The 21,920-nt window shown below is 48.3% G+C and overlaps 6 protein-coding genes across 6 annotated transcripts; 2 read left to right on the forward strand and 4 right to left on the reverse strand.

The window, feature by feature from the left end:
* Positions 1-133: 133 nt before the first annotated feature.
* Positions 134-1,700, forward strand: BC939DRAFT_440400 (nicotinate phosphoribosyltransferase). Its single transcript, XM_051554074.1, has one exon. The coding sequence runs from the start codon at positions 240-242 to the stop codon at positions 1,590-1,592; it is 1,353 nt and encodes a 450-aa protein (XP_051415806.1). The 5' UTR covers positions 134-239; the 3' UTR covers positions 1,593-1,700.
* A 1,628-nt stretch (positions 1,701-3,328) lies between these two features.
* BC939DRAFT_523337 (uncharacterized protein) lies at positions 3,329-4,315 on the reverse strand (the record flags this gene model as incomplete). The annotated part of the gene is made up of 2 exons (XM_051561241.1): positions 3,329-3,939; positions 4,263-4,315. 2 exons carry the CDS (start codon positions 4,313-4,315, stop codon positions 3,444-3,446), a joined length of 549 nt encoding a protein of 182 aa, XP_051415807.1. The 3' UTR covers positions 3,329-3,443.
* A 429-nt stretch (positions 4,316-4,744) lies between these two features.
* Positions 4,745-6,838, forward strand: BC939DRAFT_525902 (uncharacterized protein; the record flags this gene model as incomplete). The annotated part of the gene is made up of 5 exons (XM_051561340.1): positions 4,745-4,875; positions 4,985-5,074; positions 5,735-6,230; positions 6,343-6,365; positions 6,559-6,838. The coding sequence occupies 5 exons, from the start codon at positions 4,745-4,747 to the stop codon at positions 6,836-6,838; spliced, it is 1,020 nt and encodes a 339-aa protein (XP_051415808.1).
* Positions 6,839-8,145: 1,307 nt separating this feature from the next.
* BC939DRAFT_440410 (uncharacterized protein) lies at positions 8,146-8,427 on the reverse strand. Its single transcript, XM_051554075.1, has one exon. It carries the CDS (start codon positions 8,369-8,371, stop codon positions 8,153-8,155), a length of 219 nt encoding a protein of 72 aa, XP_051415809.1. The 5' UTR covers positions 8,372-8,427; the 3' UTR covers positions 8,146-8,152.
* A 5,528-nt stretch (positions 8,428-13,955) lies between these two features.
* BC939DRAFT_473940 (uncharacterized protein) lies at positions 13,956-15,550 on the reverse strand (the record flags this gene model as incomplete). The annotated part of the gene is made up of 2 exons (XM_051558384.1): positions 13,956-14,092; positions 14,449-15,550. The coding sequence occupies 2 exons, from the start codon at positions 15,548-15,550 to the stop codon at positions 13,956-13,958; spliced, it is 1,239 nt and encodes a 412-aa protein (XP_051415810.1).
* Positions 15,551-16,990: 1,440 nt separating this feature from the next.
* On the reverse strand, positions 16,991-21,490 carry BC939DRAFT_320165 (uncharacterized protein). The gene is made up of 5 exons (XM_051551517.1): positions 20,935-21,490; positions 20,698-20,759; positions 20,403-20,574; positions 18,996-19,207; positions 16,991-18,859 (listed from the first exon to the last, which is right to left on the reverse strand). The coding sequence occupies exons 1-5, from the start codon at positions 21,206-21,208 to the stop codon at positions 17,231-17,233; spliced, it is 2,349 nt and encodes a 782-aa protein (XP_051415811.1). The 5' UTR covers positions 21,209-21,490; the 3' UTR covers positions 16,991-17,230.
* Positions 21,491-21,920: the final 430 nt, after the last annotated feature.

Raw genomic sequence — 21,920 nt, forward strand, 5'->3', positions numbered from 1 at the left:
CGAAGAGGCGCCAGGGCGGACAGGAAAACACCTGGACTACAGGGATAGTGGTCTCGTCAATAAGTCGCGATATTATAGATTTTAAAATAGTCCTGTCATGTCAAAAATATATGGTGGCATTTATTGACAAGAACTTTAGAACTTTATGTCGCCACCAATGTCTTAAAAAGACCTTCAGATCGCGTCTTGAGGCATGCTTCCTACACTTCATCATTTCTGATCCAATCCTCATCAACACCATGTCGTCTGCCCAACAATGCCGACAGAGGGAGCAAAACTCTCTGGCGTGCACGTCGATCCTCGACAATGACCTCTACAAGTTCACCATGCAACAGGCCGTGCGCCAACACTACCCTAACACGCCCTGCGACTATCTTTTCACGAACCGATCCCCAGACCTCGCCAAGCTGCCGCATAAGGCACTTCCATGGTTGAAGGAAAAGATCCACGACATGGCCGCCCTTCACCTGACGCCAGACGAGCGTTTGTTTCTGGAGGCTAAGTGCCCGTATCTGACAAAGGATTATCTCGACTGGTTGCAGAATGAGTTCAGATTTAAACCGGAGGAGCAGGTTCAGATCAAGTTCGCGGCAGTAGCAGCAGCAACAGGAGCAGGAACAGAAGCAGAGAAATCAATTGACACTAGCGAACATGGGTCAGAGTTGGTCAGGATCATGATTACGGGCAAGTGGGACGAGGTGATCCTGTACGAGGTACCGATCTTGGCGCTCGTCTCCGAGGCGTACTTCCGGTTCGGTGACCAGGACTGGAGCTACGATGGGCAGTTCGAGGCAGCACAGACAAAGGCCAGGCGATTGGTTCATGCAGGAGCCAAATTTGCAGAGTTTGGAACCAGGCGTCGACGGGACTATGAGACGCAGCGGATCGTGCTCGAAGGACTTATCGCCGGATCGCCGTCACCTGCAGAGGCTGTCAAGACCCAGCCGGGGCAAGGGTTCTTGACCGGCACGAGTAACCTGCATTTTGCGCATGTGATGAACCTAGTACCGATTGGGACAATGGCGCATGAGTGGTATATGGGCACGGCCGCGATCCTGCGGGATGCCAGCCAGGCGAATAAGGTGGCGCTCGAGCGATGGTCAAGGACCTACCCAGGCCAAGTGCTCGGAATTGCATTAACAGATACGTTCACAACGGCTGCGTTCCTGAAGGCGTTTAAGGGCAAGATCGCGAAGGAGTGGTCAGGCGTGCGACATGATTCCGGGGATCCATTTGAGTTTATGGATCGCATTATCCAGCATTACGATCAGGATCCGATGGTGGGACCCGAAATGCGCAAGATGAAGAGGATTGTGTTTTCGGATGGGCTGAATACAGAGAAAGCGATCCAGTTGCAGGAAGCAGCAGATGCGAAGGGGATTCAGGTGTCGTTCGGGATCGGGACGCATTTTACGAATGATTATCAGTGTCTGGAGGGGGCAAAGGGGACAAGCAATGCGATGAATATCGTGATCAAGTTGTATTCGTGTGCGGGCAAGGAGTGTGTCAAGCTGAGTGATGACCATGGCAAAGAGAGTGGAAGCGATGAGGCTGTGTCGGAGGTGAAGCGACAGATCGGCACGCTTTTGTAGCGCAGAAAGCAAGTAAACACTTACTCATGAGTTTCATTTCAGTCCATAGTTGGTGCAGGGAAAAGCTGCTGATTTGTATTGTGGATTTCTCCGAATAGAGATTAGCACAGGAGCATTCACCTGCTGGTTGCCTTGCTTCTTGCGGTACTTTCTCTGCGACTATCTCAAATATCTGTCAGATCTACCGACAACTTCGTGCTGCTATGCGTCTGCTCGATTCTCTTGAATCGATTGTGAGCCAGGTGTAAAGTGTGCTGAGACCCAGAGACGTGTTCAGATATAAATACTACTTCACTACAGTCTCATTAGCATGCCATTAAAGCGGAAAAAAAAAAAAAAAAAAAAAAAGAGCCAGCACACGCGTGTGAGGAGCCTCACAACACCAAAATATCAAAGAGAAGACGAGGAGATGGCAAGGCGAGGAAGAGAAGGGCGGAGATGGAACAGTATGCTCTAGCTTTTCGTTTCAGCAGCAACCAGCTCGCCATTCTGGTTGAGTTCATGCAAGCTCCATCCAACTTCACGACACTCTACAATCATGGCAAGTCAAAAGGCATGGCATCAGAGAAATTTGGATTTCGGACCCATCTCCATTTTGACATATTTTAATGGAGCTATAATACTCCCCTTGGAGGCCATCCTCGGCCAGACAAATTTCAACGCCATTATCGCCTATGCCTATGTAGCCGTCATGGATATTGCCGCCGTTGTTCTCTAGGTTATCCGTTGATGATGAATCTATAATGAAAAGGTTGCTATTATCATAGGGATCAGCAGCGTTGATCACCTCAAGGGCTCCTGTCCATGCTTCTTCTCCCACAAGATCCTCATTCAGCATTGCCTCTTCATGGTCCTCCTCCTCCTCAGGCCCTTTCACTAAAGGCGTTACTGTCGTGGAGGCTTGCGCTGGTTTATTACCGACTGATCTCGTCCGATTCTGACACTAGCTTTCTACGCAGAGACAAAGGTACTAGGAGGTATGCCTACAAAGCGTCTATCAAGCATCGTCTTGAGATTCAGGCGTGACAGGTCCCCTGTGGTTTGGCTGGCGACCATTTGCTTGACGACTGCCCAGATTTTCTCAATTGGCTGGAGCTCGCAATGTTAAGGAGGGATTTTGTATATAAGGCGGCCATCATTGTCAACTGCAATGTCATAAATGGTATAGCTGGATCGATCGGGGAGGTCTTTGATGTGCTGCAACATTTCCACTTTAGTTGGTACTCCGTTTGGTCGTGTAGTCGCTGGCAGTTCATGGCCCCTGTCCTGAACCCATTTGATCATACCATCCACCTTGGTGGATCTGGCAGGCTTTTTGCTGATTTTGCGGAAGTGGTAGTGAATATTGCGAAGACCATATCCCATTTGTTCAAGGTTGATGTATAGCTGCCTGAAGATGCTTTCAAATAAATATGCCAAGAAGTTGTCATGATAATCGCGATTGTCAGCAATGATGTTGGAATCGCGGATCTCCTTTGAGATATTGCGCTACAGCGCAGAGTCGTACTGCTTCTTGCCTTCTTTCGGTTTCGTCGCAAGGCGGGATTTCCCGATCGCAGGCCAGATGTATACACTGTCCTGCACAAAATCGGGCCTGCAGCTTTCGTTTGTTCTTGTTCCATGATACAGCTAATGTGGCGAATATGACAAGAAGCGGTTCCCGACCTGGTTCCGAAACGATGCCACCCTTCTTAGGACCCCATCGGTTTGCCGCAGCCTGATCGAGATGACAATATGACTCGTCCAAAAAACACCTCGAGACGATGTGGTCTGATCTTATCACCTTTGTTAATCTGGTTCTTCAAGCGGCGTTCAAGATAGCCGAGTCGATAGGTAACATTTTCCTTTTCCTCAGTACAGCCCTGGCTTGTGGAGGCCGCATGTAATCGATCGTGCAGACCTCTCGATGTTGTATTCTGCCCTCAGTTCGTTCGAAATACGGCTAGCTGAGTTGGGAATGCCCTTTTTGTTGGATTGAGTGATGATGTCGCGAATCTTGGTGGCAAAGTTCTCGTCCAGTCCATCTATAGATCGTCCCGATCGGTCAGTCTTCTCTCTGTTGTCAATGGTCCCACTTTCTGCGAAATCCGCTACCTTTCTGCAGGTGCGCTCTCCTGCACCAGTCAGAGCCGACAGCTGATGCGATAGTCCCCTCCCAAGAGGTTTCATCCAGTCTCGAACGGTGGGAGGAGTGTCAGTTGAGGTCAGCTTCTTGAAGACATGTGCCAGGAATCGGTATTCAGAGGGTGCGTAGACTGAACTGCCATGGTTGAACGTATCAATGCCAATGCTGGCGTCGGCAGGAGACTCCACGCTCCAAAACGGGTTGCTCTCTTGACCGGATTGACTGCAGGGGGATTGCTGTCATTTTTTAGAGGCGGCCTCTCTGGGCTAGGTACAGGAACTGGTGAAGAAGTGGTACCAGCCTTGTTGCACTTAGGGATGACTTTAGTGGAAGTACCGGCGTAACGAAGTGGAGAATTGGCTGGGATCTGTCACCCGTAGCGGATGGGGGAGCTGTTGAGCGATGTTGTGCTGCGATGGGGGGAGTCGCCAAAGTCCAGCGTTTTCAGGCTAGGGGAGAGTGAAACAAGTCGCGCGCCTCTCCTGGGCGAAATATTTAGAAGCTGGGTCCTGGTGGGCGTGGTCTTTGTAGGCGTGACGACTGACTCCTCAGGAACAAGAGATCCAGCAGGAGCAGACACGTCTTTCCGTCCAGACATAGGTTACGCGTTTTAGAAACCATTTAGGAATTGGGGGGGAGATGATGGTGATGGAGTTCGTGATGAGGCAGTTGCGCACACTTTTTTCTTTCTCTCTCAGCCCCTTATTCCTTATCCCATATATGGGACGAATTTTAATAAGAGAATGCACTTTTTTGCAATTGTGTAAAATACTATTATGATTGCCACCCCCTCTTTCTAGGCATATATTGACACCTGGTCCCTGGTGCATCTAGATATGTAACTTGTTTGGCATTTGCTTGGAATTAGTATTAAGGAAGGAGCCGAAATGGGATCACCCTCATTGAGAATGCCACATATTTTTTAAAATAAAAATTTCAATTCATCAGGGAGGTGACCCGTCTAAAAGGCATGCCATCCCGTATTTTCAAGCAATACCATTTCTCCACTCAATTGTGAGGGTCACACATGCATGCCGAGGGCGCAACGGAAGCCACGGGCACATTGCAAGAGGAGCATCATCATCAACAGACTCATTGCGACTATCTATTCAATGGAGAACCCGTTTATTACCCCTGGTGCTATGCCTACTGGCGTTGGTACTGACACTGACCAAGACACCAGCCCTGTGGGGTCCCCAACTGACTTCCTGTCCGTGCCAAGTGACGACCCTTTACAATATCTCAGTGATGTCGCGTCTCCTTCTAGTGATATTGAGTCCCCTCCAAGCGGAGCTGTTGCCGCAAACAGCTCGCCCAACAGCTTGCCACTTCGAGTTATAGCTGCATCTCCCGACAGGTACCTGCACCTTCGCCTCAATGGAACTCCTACTCGCTCGCCACGACGTCGCGAAGAGTGACCTCTACTAGGGACAGTAAGCAGCCTCATACCTCCATACCTCATACGTCCCAATACGGAAATCATTCAATCAATTTGAAAAAATATATGGCGCGTTACTTATTGTCGAGGACTCTAATTAACAATCCAGTTGTCTAGGATAAATGATTACCTTCATTCTTGTTGCTATCATGCTATCCTCCAGGGAGACTACAGTCTAGAAGCCTATGGCGCCATGATTTTCTCGTAGGCTCCCTCCTGATACGAAATACATTATCTTGCAGCAACTGCAGTTTTTCGCTGCCCCAGTCTAGGTGGTTTATGAGAACAGTGATCAATCACTGTTAGATACGAATGAAATAATCGATAATCAGTGTGGACACTGCAGTTTCCATAACATAGTGCATGAATATACAAACATTTTGGACGTAGACTTTGGAGTCTTAAAAGAAATATCATTCCTCACATCCTTGACCCCACTTCTTCCCTCATCCACTCCCTTATCAGCTCTCAAGCACTGTCGCATATTCTCAACGTGAGTCTTGAATGCTTCTGCGAATGGATACGTGCACCAAACTCGATCTTCATTAGCTGTCTACTTTGACTTGGCCTTTATTGTAGCAGATGGGAGTCACTGGGCTACCCAAAGCTACAAAAGACACCAAAGGAACGCTGGCTTATGATCTGCAGGGCAAGAAAGTTCATGTCGATGTCTTACATAAGTCTGTACTTCGGATTCTTGCAAACAAAGACCTTCAAAGCGACGTGTAACAGAGTCGCCAAGGAAACGAGAGCTGAGGCAACGGCTACGACAACTACCAGCGCATCAGCGGCTTCTATCCTAACAGCAACGGCGACTTTTCTCGCAGTGCCCACAGCCCCCGCAGTTCCCACAGCCTCAGCAGCGCAAGACGCGCCTTCTGTTGCAGACGGCAGCACTAGCAGGAGAAGCGGGATCAAGAAGCGCGCCCTGAGTTTCTCCGAGGCTCCATCCAAGCGAGGAAAGGCTTGCTCTAGTTATACGAGCGAGGTACAGGCTGCCGGAGTGCAACATCCTGCACTGTTCATTAGCCCTAATGGACGATTGACACCAGACCGACCTGGAACAACAGAGCAGGTAATTAAATGTGCCAATGGTTTCGTATCAGCTTACGCAGCATACAGTGCTGTTCAAAACTGAGCCAATGTTTTGCAAATTTTTACTCGGAGAGCTGATACTCACAAACTAGCGATCGGATTACCTTGAGACTTTGTAAAAGTGTTCTTTGGCCATTGTAGAAGACGTTTATAAAAGATGAAGTCGGTACCAGCAACCGTTATAAAGTATAGTCGTTGGTAGAGGCCACATCATTGGCTCAGTTTTGAACCATACTCGTAAAAAAATACTAAACGTAGTGTTATAAATATTTTTACATAAACAATGGATCGCTTTCTTTTGCAAATAGTTACATCTTACCACGGTACATCACTCTGCCAAAAATGAGGCCGATCCCTCCACTCAAGGTCAAGGAAGCTATAAGCCTGATGATGGATAATGTTTCGACTCGGGAAACCGCTCGTCGACTCGATATTTCGCAAAGAGCAGTCGCAAGGATCTATTCCGCCAATAAGGAAAAGATGCCGATCAACAAGGGAGGCCGTCCAAGAAAGATTGGCAAGGAAACTATCGAGTTTCTCAAGCTAAACCTGAAGAGAGGAATTTTCCGGAGCGCTGTGGTGTGGTAAACCCACACGGAGTATAGACGGGGTATCCAGGTACAAGGGACGGACACAACACCTGATATGACACGATGGGAGGAATAGGTACAGGACACTCATACGATCATACCAGGCACGTGCTGCACGTGCAGTTACAGGATGTGCAAGTAGAAGGACATGCAATTAGACAAGAGTCAATAGGGTTTGCATTTATAGAAATTTTCTTTGGTCAATAAATATCACAGAACGACAGGACCAAATGGTTCCTGGTCTGTTTCCTCACTATACTTTGCTCAACACTTGCCCCCGCACGACACTTCAAGTCGCTCCACGCATCCCTGTCCCAACACACTGTACCCTTCGATCGGTATACTCTGCCACAGCTGGCCTTCATAGCATATCGCCCAGCAAGAGTAGAGACGGGACCCGTGCGTCTGAACTGCTGCACCTCTAGTGCCCCCCCCCCCCCCCCCCCCCCCCAAGTGTTCCTGCGAGTCCGCTCACATTACCTGCCTGCCCCACGACAGGTAATGATCATGGTCTCATAACGAACAAGAGCGGAGGATCAAGAACAGTACCCCTCGATGCCGACGTCTGGACACAGGAGTCAAGACAGAGTCCCTTTGACCTTGCAGATCCCTAACCCGAGTGTGTTGTCGCCTTTATTATTCTTGTAAATAGTTTTGCTGTCTTTATTATCCTCATCGTTGAAAGATCTCTTACCAGTGCCCCCACATCTGGAGCTTTATTCATACACCGTAAGATAATTATTATGTAGAGACTTCGTAAAGCAGAAGAGACTTTTATTGAGCAACATATTCACAGCTAGTACTTTTACCTGATATAGAGCCACTACACCACACCGGGAACCACCGAAAAGTTGCAAAGAGCTATGGGAGCGCATCTCGAAGGAATGGTACAACATTCCTAAGGAGTACTGCCAAAACCTTATCAGCAGCATGCCCAGACGGCTTTGTGCCCTTCATAGGGCTAAGGGAAAGCGCACCAAGTACTGAAAAAGATGGGTTTTTAATAAAAATGGAAATTTTGTGGGTATGGTTCAAAACTGAGCCAATCATGTGGCCTCTACCGACGACTATAACTTTACAATGGCTACTGGTAACGACTTCATCTTTTATAAACGTCTTCTACAATGGCCAAAGAACATTCCTACAAAGTTCCAAGGTAATCGGATCACTTGTTTATTGGTGTCGTAGGACTGAGGAACTAATCTTGGAGGGGAACACACTCCACCTTATATAGAAAAATAAAGATAAAAAGGATGTGTCTAGACTCTTATCAAGTGATGAATACTTGAGCGTCAGCTCAAGTATCTGGTTGTTAATAAAGGGATCTAGATGTGTAGAGACGGGCCTCGGCCATAGCAGTGCGCGTAGAAGACGCGTTGTTTAGGGATATGGAATCGTAGAAAACATAAAGGTTAATTCTAGCGAATGAGAAAGGTCGCAAACAGAGAGAGCAATGTGGGCAAGGTTCGCCTGGTCCACAAAAAGCAGTCACTTTTGTTAACACGGAGCTCCATAAGGATAGCGCGCTCATGGTCTGATGGTTTAAATTCGTTGGTGAAGGCAGTTTTGAACTCCTCCCATGGTGTGTCGTCGGTGAGGGTAGACATACGGTACTAGGTAAGAGCAGTACCCCGCAGGTGGTCAGCAGCGGCGGAGGTCTACTCCATCGGGGTGAGCTTGGTACATCTGCAGTATCGCTCGAGCTCCTCCAACCAGTCGCGCGTGGCCAGAGCGTCGCGGCCGCCATGGAAGAGCTGTGGTTTGAGGGGTTTGCAGGCAGAAACGGAGCGAGATGAGTCTTGGATGACCGATTGGATTTGGTGGTAGGCGCGCTGCCTGTCAACGGCATTCGAAAGGTTTAGGCTGCTAAGGCCGTTGATGCAAATAGTCAGGAGTCGGAGGGGTTCTAGGGTGGAATCAGAGGTTTATTCGATGATTGATTACTGTCTAATCCTACGTTTGAAGGGCTCTTATATACTAGACACAGTTGTGTTGGAATGCTCTAGAAACTAGGCGCAGCATGGTTATGACCATGACATCATTCTCGAATAAACAGTTGTACCTGTTGCAGTTGACAAGGAAATCGATGGAGTCCATGATGCTGGTTCGAGTGGTAGGTAGTGAGGTGTCTGGGGGTGTCTGGGGTGTCTGGGGTGTCTGGGGTCTGAGATATCTGGGGTGGGTCGAAAGGTACCTTTGCTACCAATGCAAACGGTCAGATCAAGTGGAAATGAATCTAGGGTGGAAATGCGGTGTAGGGGGTCTATTAACGGGTTCTATAACTTCTACCATTAGTTCTATTTACAACGGGAGTTACCACGCGAATAGGACTTCGGCAAGGCTGTGCTTCGGTCACTTACTGGTTCGTGGTGCAGGGTCCTCCTTTAGATCGGAATGTAAGAACACAAAGGTAAAATAGACTAGACGTAAATGGAAAGGAATAAATATGGGGATCTGTTTAGCTAAATGGTGCGAGCTAGGACTATATTCCTTTGGGAATGACTGGGGTAGTTGCAAGGAGTTCGCATATTGTGATGTCCGATGAGGTGAGGAGTCGTGACAATGAAGTCCACCCCTCTGGAGTCGTTGTATGCCAATAGTTGCTGATCAGGCCTCCGTTGTACCTTTATAATGCCGTTTCACGAGGGTGGGCCGATGACGGATGCTCAATGAGACGATCGGTAATTGGGGAAGCGCTGCGGGGCAAGTACAATGTCTAAATAAGAGCGATTGACGGCGCAAAGGTGGCGAATGATCAGGATCGGCATTCCCTATTGATTGTATCTCGTTGCATGGGTTGCTGACGGTGGTAGTCAGTACCTGTCGTTGATGCGGTGTTATCCGGACAATCTGGACGAATACAATGTGTGATACAAATGATTTTGGTGGAAAGAAGACTCTGGTTCAGGTACCAGACCGTTTATTCTTTTATTCTGGGGGCGGTGCTCTTCCCCGTGATCTAATATTAACTTTACAAGAACAACCAACTGATTCTCATTTACTACACCACAGAAAGGGGACTTTATTCGTATCAATGCTGCTGTCTAGTTCTACATGTGGATGGGGTTTATATACACTAGCTGGATAGATAGCAACAGTGTTCTAGAAAGTCGTAGAAAGATGGGCGAAGCGCTGATGACATCATAATGCACTTAACCGAGCATAAACCTGTTGCAGGAAGGCCCAGATTTTCACATTTGCCATGTCCTGGTGCGCTGTCGATTAGCAAAGCGATCTTGCGTCTCTTCCTGTGCATGTCCCAGTCTAGTTCCCAGAGCCATTCGGCGAACAGATCGTGTGTCATGTAGCCGCTTCCTTGAAATTCAGCATCCATTTCCATCATTGTCGCTGTGGCCAACCCATTTGGACGGTGCTTAGCTTCATTTAAAAAGAAAAGAAAATCAGCAAGCAACCCTTTTCAACTCCACTGTCGTAGGCCTTGAATAATGCTTTATTACTTACAAAGAATTAAAGCTTGCGCTTGTCTGTGCCCGTGGCATTGCAGCGCAATAAAATTGACACTCGAGCAATTCGGCTAATCTTCTTGCCGCGGATGGGACCAGTGGCTATGGTCTTGTTTGACATAGCCTTTAGAAAGAGACCCGTCTCATCGTAATTGTAGATGTTGTCTGGGCCAAAGTCCTCGAGCCTCATTTGGATGTTCTCGATTTGGGGCTGGTAGAGACTTAAGTCGACTGATCCGCTTCCACCATGGCCAATGTATCTCTTGAATCCTTTCTGTTTCTTGAAGTTTCGAAGCCAGCCATTCGAAAAGCTAATCGGCTTTGGCAGGTGCTCGGGACGAAAGTAACTCTTCATGAGGATCCATATCACCACAGCAGTTCCTTTCAGGCGATAATCAGACACGTTGATGCCTACTAAAACATATGGATTAGGAGTATGCTTAAGAAACGAGCAACTAAGGGTCAGAAATTGACTTCCGTACCTAAAGACTCCTGCAGTTTATACCAGGCATAGAGGATCTCTTCCACAATCTCCATTGGCCTCCGTATGGCGCGTGCAATCGCTTTTGTTGCCGAAAGCGGCCGTGTCGCCATTGCTTGATGGATTTTGTCTTCCTCCTTGAGTATACGGGCGGCTGTGTAGGGGTGTATACCCAACGTTCTTGATATGGCGACATGGGACTCAAATGGGTTATGCTGTTGCTCTGCACGATACTTTGTAAGGAATTGCCACTTGTCGTAAAGAGTGTACTTCTTTCGAGACATGTGTGATTTGGAAGCGGAGGTACCAGAGCCAGCACGTTTGGTGTTTAGTGGACTAGGAACTGGAGCCGTCTGACCAGAGCGCGTTGTTTTGGGCATGGTAGAAGTAGAGGACAGGTTGGGTTCAGGAAGTGAGAGTGTGTGAACAAATGTTTAAATTATTACGTATTTTCAATTGGACTGAATACATGACTGCTTCTCCAACATAAGTTGCAAAATAGAACTTATGTTGGAGTTCGACCGTACGTTGCTTATCTATACAGTCCGTGTTCGCATCCTCTGAAATTTTTCAGACGATGCGGGCTTCATATGTAATCCTGCATTTTTATTGGTCAATTCTATTTTCTGCTCTTTTTCCCTATTCATTCCTCAACATCCGTAAAATCACAAGGAGACAGATATCAACCGCGCTTTCTGCCTGGGATGTATGCCTCGACCAATAAAAATGCAAGATTACATATGAGGCCCGCATCGTCTGAAAAATTTCAGAGGATGCGAACACGGACTGTATATGAAAAATACAGATTGTGTGGAAGGCCGAGTCGTAGTTTTGTTCACATTTCTCGATTCCAGGGACCCAGGCGTCATTCCGCGAACACTCTTCAGCGTGCGAGCACACTGTTACTGCGTCCTTGTCCCCTCCTCGACTGGAAAAGAAGTTTGCCCCGACAACCCCCGGGATGATGATTTTTGCGATGAGGAAATAAGTCTCGCGAGTTGCCAGCTTTTTTTTTTTTTTTTTTTTTTAATCAGGGTGCTTTGATCAGTAGGGTGAAGGTACCAGGGGAAGGGCGGTGGGAGGGCGTGAGAATGCGTGGAGATGTTCCCTGAGAAATAACCTTATTTGAGGAAGAGACATTCCACCAATGAAAAGCGGTGCCTGAAAAGAACAGGCCATCTGCTGAAGCACGGGCCCCTCACCCACCCGAAGGAGGAGGGTTACACTCTGTGGGAAGAAAACTTCCCAATAAGGTTTACCCTAATTAAGGTTCTGTCAAATCATCTTTTAGCTCCTTCCTTCCTCCACTCCATCCTCTCCATCCTTTATTTTTTCCTCTAAACCCTTTCCATCCCTTTTAAATGCACCCATTCTCTTCCTTTTCATATGTAATCAACCTTCCTACCACTCTACTACCCTAACCTCATCTGCACCCCCCTCCTTACCCTACTTTCCCTACCCTCTTTACCCTTCCCTCCCTATCCTACCCTCTTTATTTTACCCTCCTTCTACTACCCTCCCTACATTACCCTACACTACCCCACACTGCCCTACACTGTCCTGTACTACTCTGCAATTCCCTATACTATCGTTTGCTACCCCATATCACCCTACGCTGTCCCGATATGCTGAATGGGCTCCTCTGCTTGAATGGGCTCTACAATTAGACTGTGCTATCGCCCTGGTGCTATAAAAGCTGCGAGAAGAACCCTTGCTCTTTCTCAAGAACAGCACCCTTCTTAGAGAACACTCTCTGGCAAGACTAACATTTTTCTTGCACTTCAACTCTCGCTCTTGCTCGCACTTGTTCGTCACCATTTTTCTGTCATTGCTACTAAGATATTGTAAAATAAATGTTTTTCTTTACCTTGGCTTCCTGTTATTCTCGATCAGCGTGAGCCTACTTGGTGGAGCTCCGCAGGGCAACAAATATTGTTGGATGCAAGATACCAGTCTGAATGGCGGTCGCCTGGGAAAGACGGCTGGGTCGTTAGTTGGTGGGCATTCTGCAGGTCTCCAGCGGAATGGCAACCAGATGAAAAGCCGATGGTGAATGGCGAATGTGGATTAGATGGAGGGATGAGAGATGATGAGTCAAGAGAAGAGTATAACCCACCCGTCCTGCGCCTCGCGGAAGATTCTCTGCTCTCTGCGCTTTTTCTACTTTGCCTTGCTCACTTTCTTTTACTTTGCCATGTTCTGTTCGCTGTGTAACGTCGGCGGGAAATTATGGACCCATTTGGTTACAAGGATTGGAGCAAGAGCAACAACGGGAGAGTCAGGTTGGAGAGTCGACCGAGACGAGCAGTGCTTTACCACAAGGTCACCATGGAACAATCGTGGTCTACTGCACCGCCATAGTTTCCGGAATGTAGCAGGTTCTTTTAAAAGACTCCGCAATCGCATGCAACACTTAGCAATCGAGCTCCATTGGAATCAAGCGGGACAATACAAGATAGAGTAGGAGTCGTAGCATTTCTACAATTATATTTATGGCCGCTACATATCGCCTTTTGTTTTTTTTTTTGGATCGCTTTGACTCTTCTTCCTGGTCCTCAGAACGCCGCTTACGTCCTTTTACTTTGTCCAGAAATTCGACGTGGCGACGCGGGAAGATCTTTGCAAAGCTGTTGTCGTTGATACTGATGGATACACTTTGGAGGCCTTCAAGTTCGGGCTCAGGATCTGGCCGAACAACCTGAAATTTGACAACCTCGGCAGGGTAAGTGATTACCATGCTGGTATATGTCCCGTTCGGGCAGTAGTCCTGCAGTCGTGGTGATTGTTGTTGATCAGATGAGTTGGACTGTGCACTTGATGTTGAGTCCCCTTTCTGATGTTTCTGTTGCTTCCTAGGCCCCTATTGTCTCGGTAGACTCAATGTCGACAGGGAATGCTTCAGAGGTTGATTCAACACAAAACATAACTAGGCGATTGTCAGTGTTTGTAAAGCATCATGAAATGGATACTGAAAGGCAGAAAGTGAGAGATGAACGAAAAGAAGGATGAAGAAAGACAAAGGAAAGGATGGGAGTGTCCACGTGGCAGTGGCGGTAAAAAAAGGGCCAGGCACAGAAATAAAGAGACCGGCGTCAACATTGAAATAAATAATTTTATTTCCATGCAAATTCAGCAACCATCATTTTATTTGAGTAGAGCACTTTAGAGTTCTACACCCTGGAGGGACGATTAGCTATATTCCTGAAAAGCTTCTCCATGAGTTGCTCGAAGGTGATATGTAGAACATCTGGGAACTTGTTAACCAACTCGCGGTGCGCAGGTTCGCCAGGAGAGCCACGGATGTAGACTATGCGAAATCCAGGCACAGGCACACCGTCCCTGGTGACAACAAACCTGTTGTCCTTTATCCTCGCAGAGTGACCAGCACCATACAAATCGTTTAGGTAACGTTCAATCTGATTCGTACCATCCTTATCCCTGTCGTCGAAGGCCTTTTTGATGTTTGCCGAGTCCTTCTTATTGTGTTGTCCAAAGTCGCTGATGGATGCCTGAATGAACAGCGGTCCAAGCATGAAGTTAAACCGAGGTATCCTTCGTAGCCGCGGGTCAGAACTTTTTCGTGACCGGATCCAAGAGAAGTCCTGCCGATTTGGAGGGTATCACAGTGGGAAAAATCCAGTGAAATGATAATCGGGTTCCTACCGTTGAGATCTGTCGCATTGAGCATGATTGGTTTGGTGGTACATATGAGCTGATGACATAGTGCCGTCTCAAAATCGTCCTCACTGAGGCTGCCGTGACAAATTCGTTCCTTGGTATCCTCAGGTAGTGGAAGCGTCTTGAACAGCTCTAGAAGAGCTTGCTGGGCGGGGCTGCATAAAATGTGGTGTTGAGTCCCGATCTTGCCAACATCCTTGCTCCGATAAATGAGTCCTAGATCCAAGAAGTCCCATTCGAAATCGACTGTGCTTGTGCTGCCCAGAAACGTTTGTAGAAGGGCTGTGTAGAATCGATTCTTGCTATAAGGATCAAGACTCTTGAAGTACAGCTCCGCGATCGAAAAGTAATATTTGGTTCGGCTTTTCGTCCATTCTTGAAGGTTGTCCACAGAGATCGGATCTGCGAGATCCTTGACGCCGTCTGACAGTTTCACAAGCTCTCGTGGAACACAATTCGTGATTTCTGCCACTTCTTTTCTGATGGCCGGTGCTACCAGGCGAGGGTACGTGTCCAGTAAGTTGGAGAATACATTCTTCGATAAGGGGCCTACAAAAACTACCGAAGTAGGTCTATAGCTCTCATCCAGGATCCCCATTTCGTATTTGGCGTGTGCGGTCCCTGTGAAAATCACCCGGGACCCTTTGGCGTTTTCTCCCCACCAGTGGTACGACTTCAGAGGAACCAGCGACTTGAATTTGTCCGGCACATAGGGCTCTTTATGGAACAACTTTCCATGCTCGTCAACAAGCAGCAGCGTCTTCCGATCCCACGACATGAGCAAATCTCGGAAGATCGCCCAGACAGCGTGCGTTGAAACGTGGTATTTGCCGTTGTACTCGTTTACAAGCATCTCCAATTCATTGCCGGTCAAAATGTCTTTGTTGAGTGCCAGGAATCGCCTGACCAGCTCCAGCTTTGACTCCTCCTCCGTTTCCGTGTGCAATAGCCCCGCATCCGGAATGTAGAGGACGAGCCATCCTTCCGCATACGCCCTTGCCGCAAGGAAATAGGACAGATAGGACTTGCCAACGCCCATCGGCCCGAACAGAACTCGTCTGTACGTTCTGTCTTTGTCGCCTTGCATATCTCACCAAAACTCCAGCATCTGCTCCGTAACGAAAAGCCTGTTAGGTTGGCCGTGAAGCCCAAAGTCCTTCGGTTCTTGACCTATACTTGGCATAGTGATTGAAACACCGGCTCGAAGGTCGTCTTTGAGATGATTGAATTCTATGCGTGGTTCGGGTACAAATTTTGTGCTCGCGAGAATTTCGATCCACGAAGGAGGTAGATCGACAACTTTTCCATCGAAAGCCGTATATTGTTTCCAGCCTTCGGTAATACGGATTTTTTTGTTGCTTGGAAAATCTAGTTCTATTTCATAATAAAATAAGATTAGACGAAGCACGAAGTCGACAGGAATCAATACACGAAAGCATACAGGAGAATTCTCACCATCAGGAGGTAGCCTCTTGTGAGAAATGTTTTCGCTGGCAAGAGGCGATGGGACTAAACAAAAGGGAGCATAAGAATATGGAGAAATTAGTTTAAATTTGTCCACATGGAATGGACACACCATGAACATGGCTAAATTAAAGAAAGCAAATCTGCATTGCCTGGCGGAGGTCGCTGTACAAGGATGTGAATTGTTTTCTTAGGCGGCGTCTTCAAAGACGTCTGAGAGGCCGTCTGTTGGGTCAAGGTCTGTTGCCGACTCGTATTCGTTCAGGAAAATCGGTTTGTGTTTGTTGGCAGCAACAACTGATATTGCGACGCTCCAGAGGATGAGCTGGTCCACGGTGATGTCGTCGAATGCGGGTGTTTGTTTCGTTTTGATTAGGTCCTTGAGGTGAGCAACGGTACGTGTCGCAGAGACCTCTATCTCGAATGCCTTGGATGAGGGTAGTCCATCAACAAGACAGAGCAGAGTCAGGCTGTCGTCGGTCATGGTGTTCGGATGTAAAGTGGATGGAGAAGAAGAGTATTGAGGGTGCATAGGTCAAGAGGAAAGGCGAAGGACGAAAGAAGAGGAAGAAAGAGGAGGAAGAAAGAAGAAGGGATGAAAGAAGAAAGGCGAGGGGGATGGAAGTGAAAAATGTGAAGGCGCAGAGGAAGAAAGGGGTGTGAGTGGTGGCAATGGCAAAGTGAGGAAGCAGTGGCAAAGGCATGGTGATGGTCAAGTCACTGAAGAGAAAAATGAAATTGACTTGCACTTTGCCCTCTGAAATCGGCACGAGTACTCCATACAAGTAAACAATCCAGAAGCGCTTATTTGAATGATGCTTGACAGATATGGGAGGGAGAACGAACATAAAGGGATCAAAAAGCAACGTCGCTATGAACGCTTGGCTGCCACAAGCCAGGGGGGAGGGGGGGGGGAAGGAGGATGAAATAGAGCTGCGCATTTGTATACTAGACAGAGTTTGATGATGGTGCGCGCGTTTGGATGGTCTCTCAGTTGCTAGGACTCTTAGCCCGCATCTTTTTTTTTTTTTTTTTTTTTTTTTTTTTTTAATAAAAGTTCGCGGCCCGATGCTATATGCACACACCTCGCAAAGACGCGTACAATATCATTGCTTCCTTTGAAAAATACGGCGAGTTCATTCGTTTTTTTTTTCTTCGATAATATACAATTTTTAGCCTACTTTGCCAAACAGAACTCCTCCTCCTCCCTGTCTTCCTCGTCTTCCTCGTCTCTCTCGTCATTGCTTCTTCTCATCCTTCTCATCCCGTCCTCCTCTAATGTTTGCTACCACATACAAATATCCTACACCACAATCTCTTCCACATTCGTCGTGCTCATATCCTTACAGCTCCCATCCGCCATCCGTACCATCGAGTCCACACTATGTCTCCGACTCACCTGCCCACTACCAATACTTCCATAAGCACTCCACCCAAACGACTGTCTCAACGACGACGGCCTCGCCTGGGTCTGCCTCTCCTGCGAATCCTCCTCAACCTCATCCGCAAAGAACGCCGGCATCCCATCATCGAACCCCCGTCGCATCTCCACCTGTCTATTGTTCGTCATCGTCGGCAGATACGGCTCCTCACCATCAAACATCGCCGCCGACAGAGAACTCGTCTCGAGCTCGGTCTTGATCCTGCCAGTGCTTCGACGATGATGCAGGCTGCCACTGGAGTTACTACCGATACTGCTCAGGTTCGAGGAGGAGCTGTGACTCAATTGCCCATCGCTCGAGGTATGTCGAAGGGTATGCAGGTGCTGGCTATGGTTCCTGCTGTGAAGATGCTGGTGCTGGTGCTGTGGTGAGCTGTTCAGTGGTGCCTGCTGATGAAGCGAGGTGTTCGTCGTCGTCGGTGGCGTCGCACCGAATCCTCCGTGGTCCTCCTCCATCTCATCGAACCCCCCAAACGCCTGAAGTCCTGAATGTGCGCCATGTCGACTGAGGTTCAGCTGCGAGTGCAGACTCCGTTGTTCCATAAACTCCGAGGGCTCGTACGAGAACGAAAAGTCCCTGTTATTCAGCAGCTCAGAGTCCTGTCCGATGTGGATCGTGCCCCGGACGGGAGGTGATTCCGGTGTCGAGGCAAGGAGCAGATGTGATCTCGATCCGGAATAAGAGCGAAGCGAGTATGAGCGGACAGAGGATGCGGGTTCGCTAGGACTGGACGCTGGATGATGTGGGATATCCTCCTTGGAGGGGGCAGTATCCGGCCGCCGATGGTGCTGCTGTCCACTTCGTAGATCCACGCCATTGCTATCGTCCGTAGTGGATGCGTTCTGATTCTCTCCCGCTTCCTCGGAAGCGCCCGATGGCTGTGGATCGACCATTTCATAGTCAGAACTCTGAGAATCCTGCTCGGTTGACTTCGTCTCCAGTCCAGCAGATTCTCCCGTCAATTCATCCTTCTCGTCGTCATCCTTCTGTACCTCCAAAGCCATTACGATCCCTTCGGGTGATGGTGACCGCCCGTCGGACTCCTTGAGGGTTTCAACATCCTGGTCCCTGTCCAGCTTCACTGTTTCTGAGGGCTCGTTCGTGGAAGATGCCGTATCCTTTGATGTTTTCGCACTTAACTCCTGTGTGGACTGGACATCGTTCGCTACAGATGCGGTTGTTGTGGTGGTGGTAGTGGTAGTGGTAGTCTTTTTGATCACGACCTCCTTGGACTCCACAGACGAGGCATCTCCAAAGAGGTGTCGGTCTCTGGTCGCAGCGTTGGTCAGATTCCGTGCTGTCGAGAAGGTGTTATGCTCGTGGTACCCATAAAAGTTGGACATGATCGCATCCGGCTGTGGGGTCGTTGTCCCTGTCGTTCCAGCACCTGATGTTGGGATGATGGGTGTAGGAGGTAGAATAGAGAAGATCGACGAAAATTCATCCGTGGTCGGGTAGATGCAATACGGGTCCGGCCCCTGTGTGGTCATCTATAATAGTTTTCGAGAACGAGAAGTTAAATACAATCGTCGTCAGTAATGTGAAAAACTTTTCAGGCTGCGCGCGCATATCTGAAAAGGCCTCTCTTTTTTTTTTCTTTTTTTTTTTTTTGTCAAAAAGACTTACGGGCTCCAGAATTGCATCGTTCAAGCCTTTGTTTGCGATCCTTTCGTAAATATCGACCTCGGCTCGCACGATAGTCGACGTCTTCTGTAAAATCAGCTGCAGGTTTGCCTGCTCGCTCTCCAAGTTGCTGAAGTAGTAACCCAATTTGATCCGCTCCAGTTCATCGACCTGCATCGTCAAGGTCGTAAGTGCCTGCCGAAATTGGAAGAGGTCTAGATTCGAAAACGAGATAGTAAAGGGAGGTGAGTCAATTAGCTATGCATCAGCAAACAGAGAGGGAATGAGAGAGATAGCATGTCTGGTATGGTTTGGGATGGTGCTGTTGATCCCTTTTTCACACTCCAGGTTTCCGGGTGTGCAAGTGATTGTGCCGCAACGCCTTTCGACTGCGTCTATTTTGACCCCGCAGAAGGTCGAAGCTGGACAAAGCAAGTGTATGGTCTCAAAAAAGGAGTCGAACGAATCAATAAAGCGCAGGGTCGAGGGGTCGACCAAACAGGAAAAAAGCCTAGGGTCGTGATCTCCATAAAGTAGGCAGTAACTGGCCAGCAGCATCAAAAGGGCTGGATAGGATAGGTCGTAAGCTGTAAAAAAGGAATGGGGAGGGGGGTATCGAACACGGGGATGGTGATGATTGGAGACAGGCGTCGCTGTCTGCCCAGCAGATAAAGGGGCAGCGCGTGCACGGCATAAAAAAAGAAATATAGCGTCGACGCGTCTTGAGGGTCGATTGTCCTGCAAAGTCGATCGAGCAATAGGAAGCCGCCACTGGCGAAGCAAAAAAGGGGAAGGAAAAGACCGCCCCATAAATGTAAATTGCTTTGATGGCCATTTGCGGCAGTTTCCCCCTCCCCCTCTCTTTATCCCCCTTCCCTCGCCCGAAGGAATATTCTGTGTGCAAAACCCGATGAAAAAGCTGCCCCGAAAAGGAGAGCAGTACGCCATCTGCAGCCCATATGACCCATGTCGAATGCATATATACTTCATACTGCATGCATGATGATTGGTAAGGAATAAATACTGGGCTAACAGGAGCACCAATGCATTGTGCCTGGTTTTATCAATTGGCCCACACTCACTCCAATTCCTTCAACTCCAATTGCTAACCTGGCTAGCTTGCCTGCCCAGGGCTAAGAGAAACTTTTAAAATGAAAACGAGGACTATCTTGACAAAAGAGAGCAAGACAAACAGCTGTACCAAAAAAAAAAAAAAAAAAAAAAAGAGAGTATGGTATGTTGATGGATCGCATAAGCATGGAACGAAAACCACAACAAAGAACCAAAACAACCAAAACTCAATGGACAAACCATTTCCCCAAAGCATACCGCCACACAGCAGTGGGAAAAAAGGTTTGAAGAAACAAAAGAAAAAATGCCGAGGAGATTGAATGTGTCAGAAAAACATACCTCGCTGTCGTTTACGACCGTTCTGCAATGAAGTGGCCTCGGTCTCCTTGATCTTCTGGCTCATATCCCTCATCGATCGCTCATACTGTGCCTCACTGGCCTCGATGTTGGCCTTGTGGGTGTCGAGGTGCTGGAGCAGTGGAATCTCGAACTGCTTGTACAACGTGTCACTCTGAATGATGACAGTATAAAGAAAAACAAAGTAGAGTCAGGCGATAGGTCGGGGATCCATCTTTTTTTTTTCTTCAAATAAACCAGGCGTTACTGGTAAAAGGGTAACGTTTCGCTTCCTTACCAGGATCTGATGATGGTTCGACATTAGATAATGCAACCCCGCGGCAGCTTGGAGACTCGATGCTGTGACCAATAATAAAGGTAGGAGTATTTTTTTGCTGGTTAGGAGCATTGTCAGTGACAAGACAGGGGCGGACTCATGCTGATCATGAGTCCCAGTCATACCCATGATGACGATAACGGTGATGAACGATCTCAAGTTCGAGTCAAGTCAAAGTCAGTTGGGGTGTGTACGTACAAACATTGGATGGATCCCGAACTGCGGCCTTGGAGTGTGCGATTTTCTCGAGGGCGTATCCAAAGTTGGCGGCTGTCTTGGAGAGGGCAAGCATCTGCAGGCGGTAGGCCTTTGCGCTTGTGAGCAGTAACTGGATCTGGTCGACAGAGGTCTGCTGGTCCCCACGGGTGATGATGACCGCAGGTCTGCCCATTCGACTGTTCTCTGGGCCCGAAAAGGACGGGTTGAGGGTGGTGGGATCAATTAGCGAGACAGTTGACAACATGGCGGGCATGTCTCATGGGAGTAGAAACTGGTAACTGAATAAAAGTAAGAACGAAGAGACAAAGTGGACAGAGGACAGAGAAGCGAAGGGGAGAACGTGAAACGGAGACGTGGAGGGAGGGAGGAGAAGGAGGGGAGGAGAGGGGATGATGGAGGGAGGACGAAGGCTGCTGCTAGTCGGGATGGAATGTAATCAGGAACACGGAATCAAGAGAGGTGCGAGAAAATAAGGGCGCGAAGAGGCAGAAAAAGAGGGCCTTTGCAACGTGGATCCAAGGGGAAATATAAAATGGAGAGGGGTGCTGTGGTCGCTGCTGAGAAGTGGCCCCACACTCCAAATGGACTCCCTATTCAGTCGCTGCTAAGCTCCTATTGGCAATGCCATGCGCCGTATTATCTCATCCGAAGGGGGCGAATGGATCATGCCATGCAGCAGCAACAAGGGGTTGGTTCGTCGGAGTAGAAAACACAAAAGAATGTGCGTGTTCCTGGCTGTGGTGCCAAGATGATTACCAACGTATGCTCCATCGTGCATCCTATTTCGTTCCAGGGGCTACCCTGACCCGTTCTCCATCCCTCGGCAGGAAGTCTCCAGCCTGGAGCTCACCCTCGAGTCCTATCTCTCAGGAAACTAAGACTAATTTTTCCCACCAAATGCAGTCTGTTTCAGGCGCAGTCGACCTTATTGGTCGCCACCAATCGCGTACCAATCAAGGCCAAAG

This window comes from Gamsiella multidivaricata, assembly GCF_025024155.1.
Source record: "Gamsiella multidivaricata strain RSA 2152 chromosome Unknown BC939scaffold_9, whole genome shotgun sequence".
Lineage (NCBI taxonomy): Eukaryota > Fungi > Mortierellomycota > Mortierellomycetes > Mortierellales > Mortierellaceae > Gamsiella > Gamsiella multidivaricata.

Excerpts from the sequence above, each read along its gene's own strand:
- BC939DRAFT_440400 (XM_051554074.1), top strand. The coding sequence starts at position 240 with ATGTCGTCTGCCCAACAATGCCGACAGAGGGAGCAAAACTCTCTGGCG.
- BC939DRAFT_440410 (XM_051554075.1), bottom strand. The coding sequence starts at position 8,371 with ATGAGCGCGCTATCCTTATGGAGCTCCGTGTTAACAAAAGTGACTGCT.
- BC939DRAFT_320165 (XM_051551517.1), bottom strand. The coding sequence starts at position 21,208 with ATGCCCGCCATGTTGTCAACTGTCTCGCTAATTGATCCCACCACCCTC. Across the intron at positions 20,760-20,934 it reads TCGGGATCCATCCAATGTTT|CATCGAGTCTCCAAGCTGCC; the intron begins GTACGTACACAC and ends TATTGGTCACAG. Across the intron at positions 19,208-20,402 it reads CGGTCGTAAACGACAGCGAG|ACCTCTTCCAATTTCGGCAG; the intron begins GTATGTTTTTCT and ends TTTCGAATCTAG.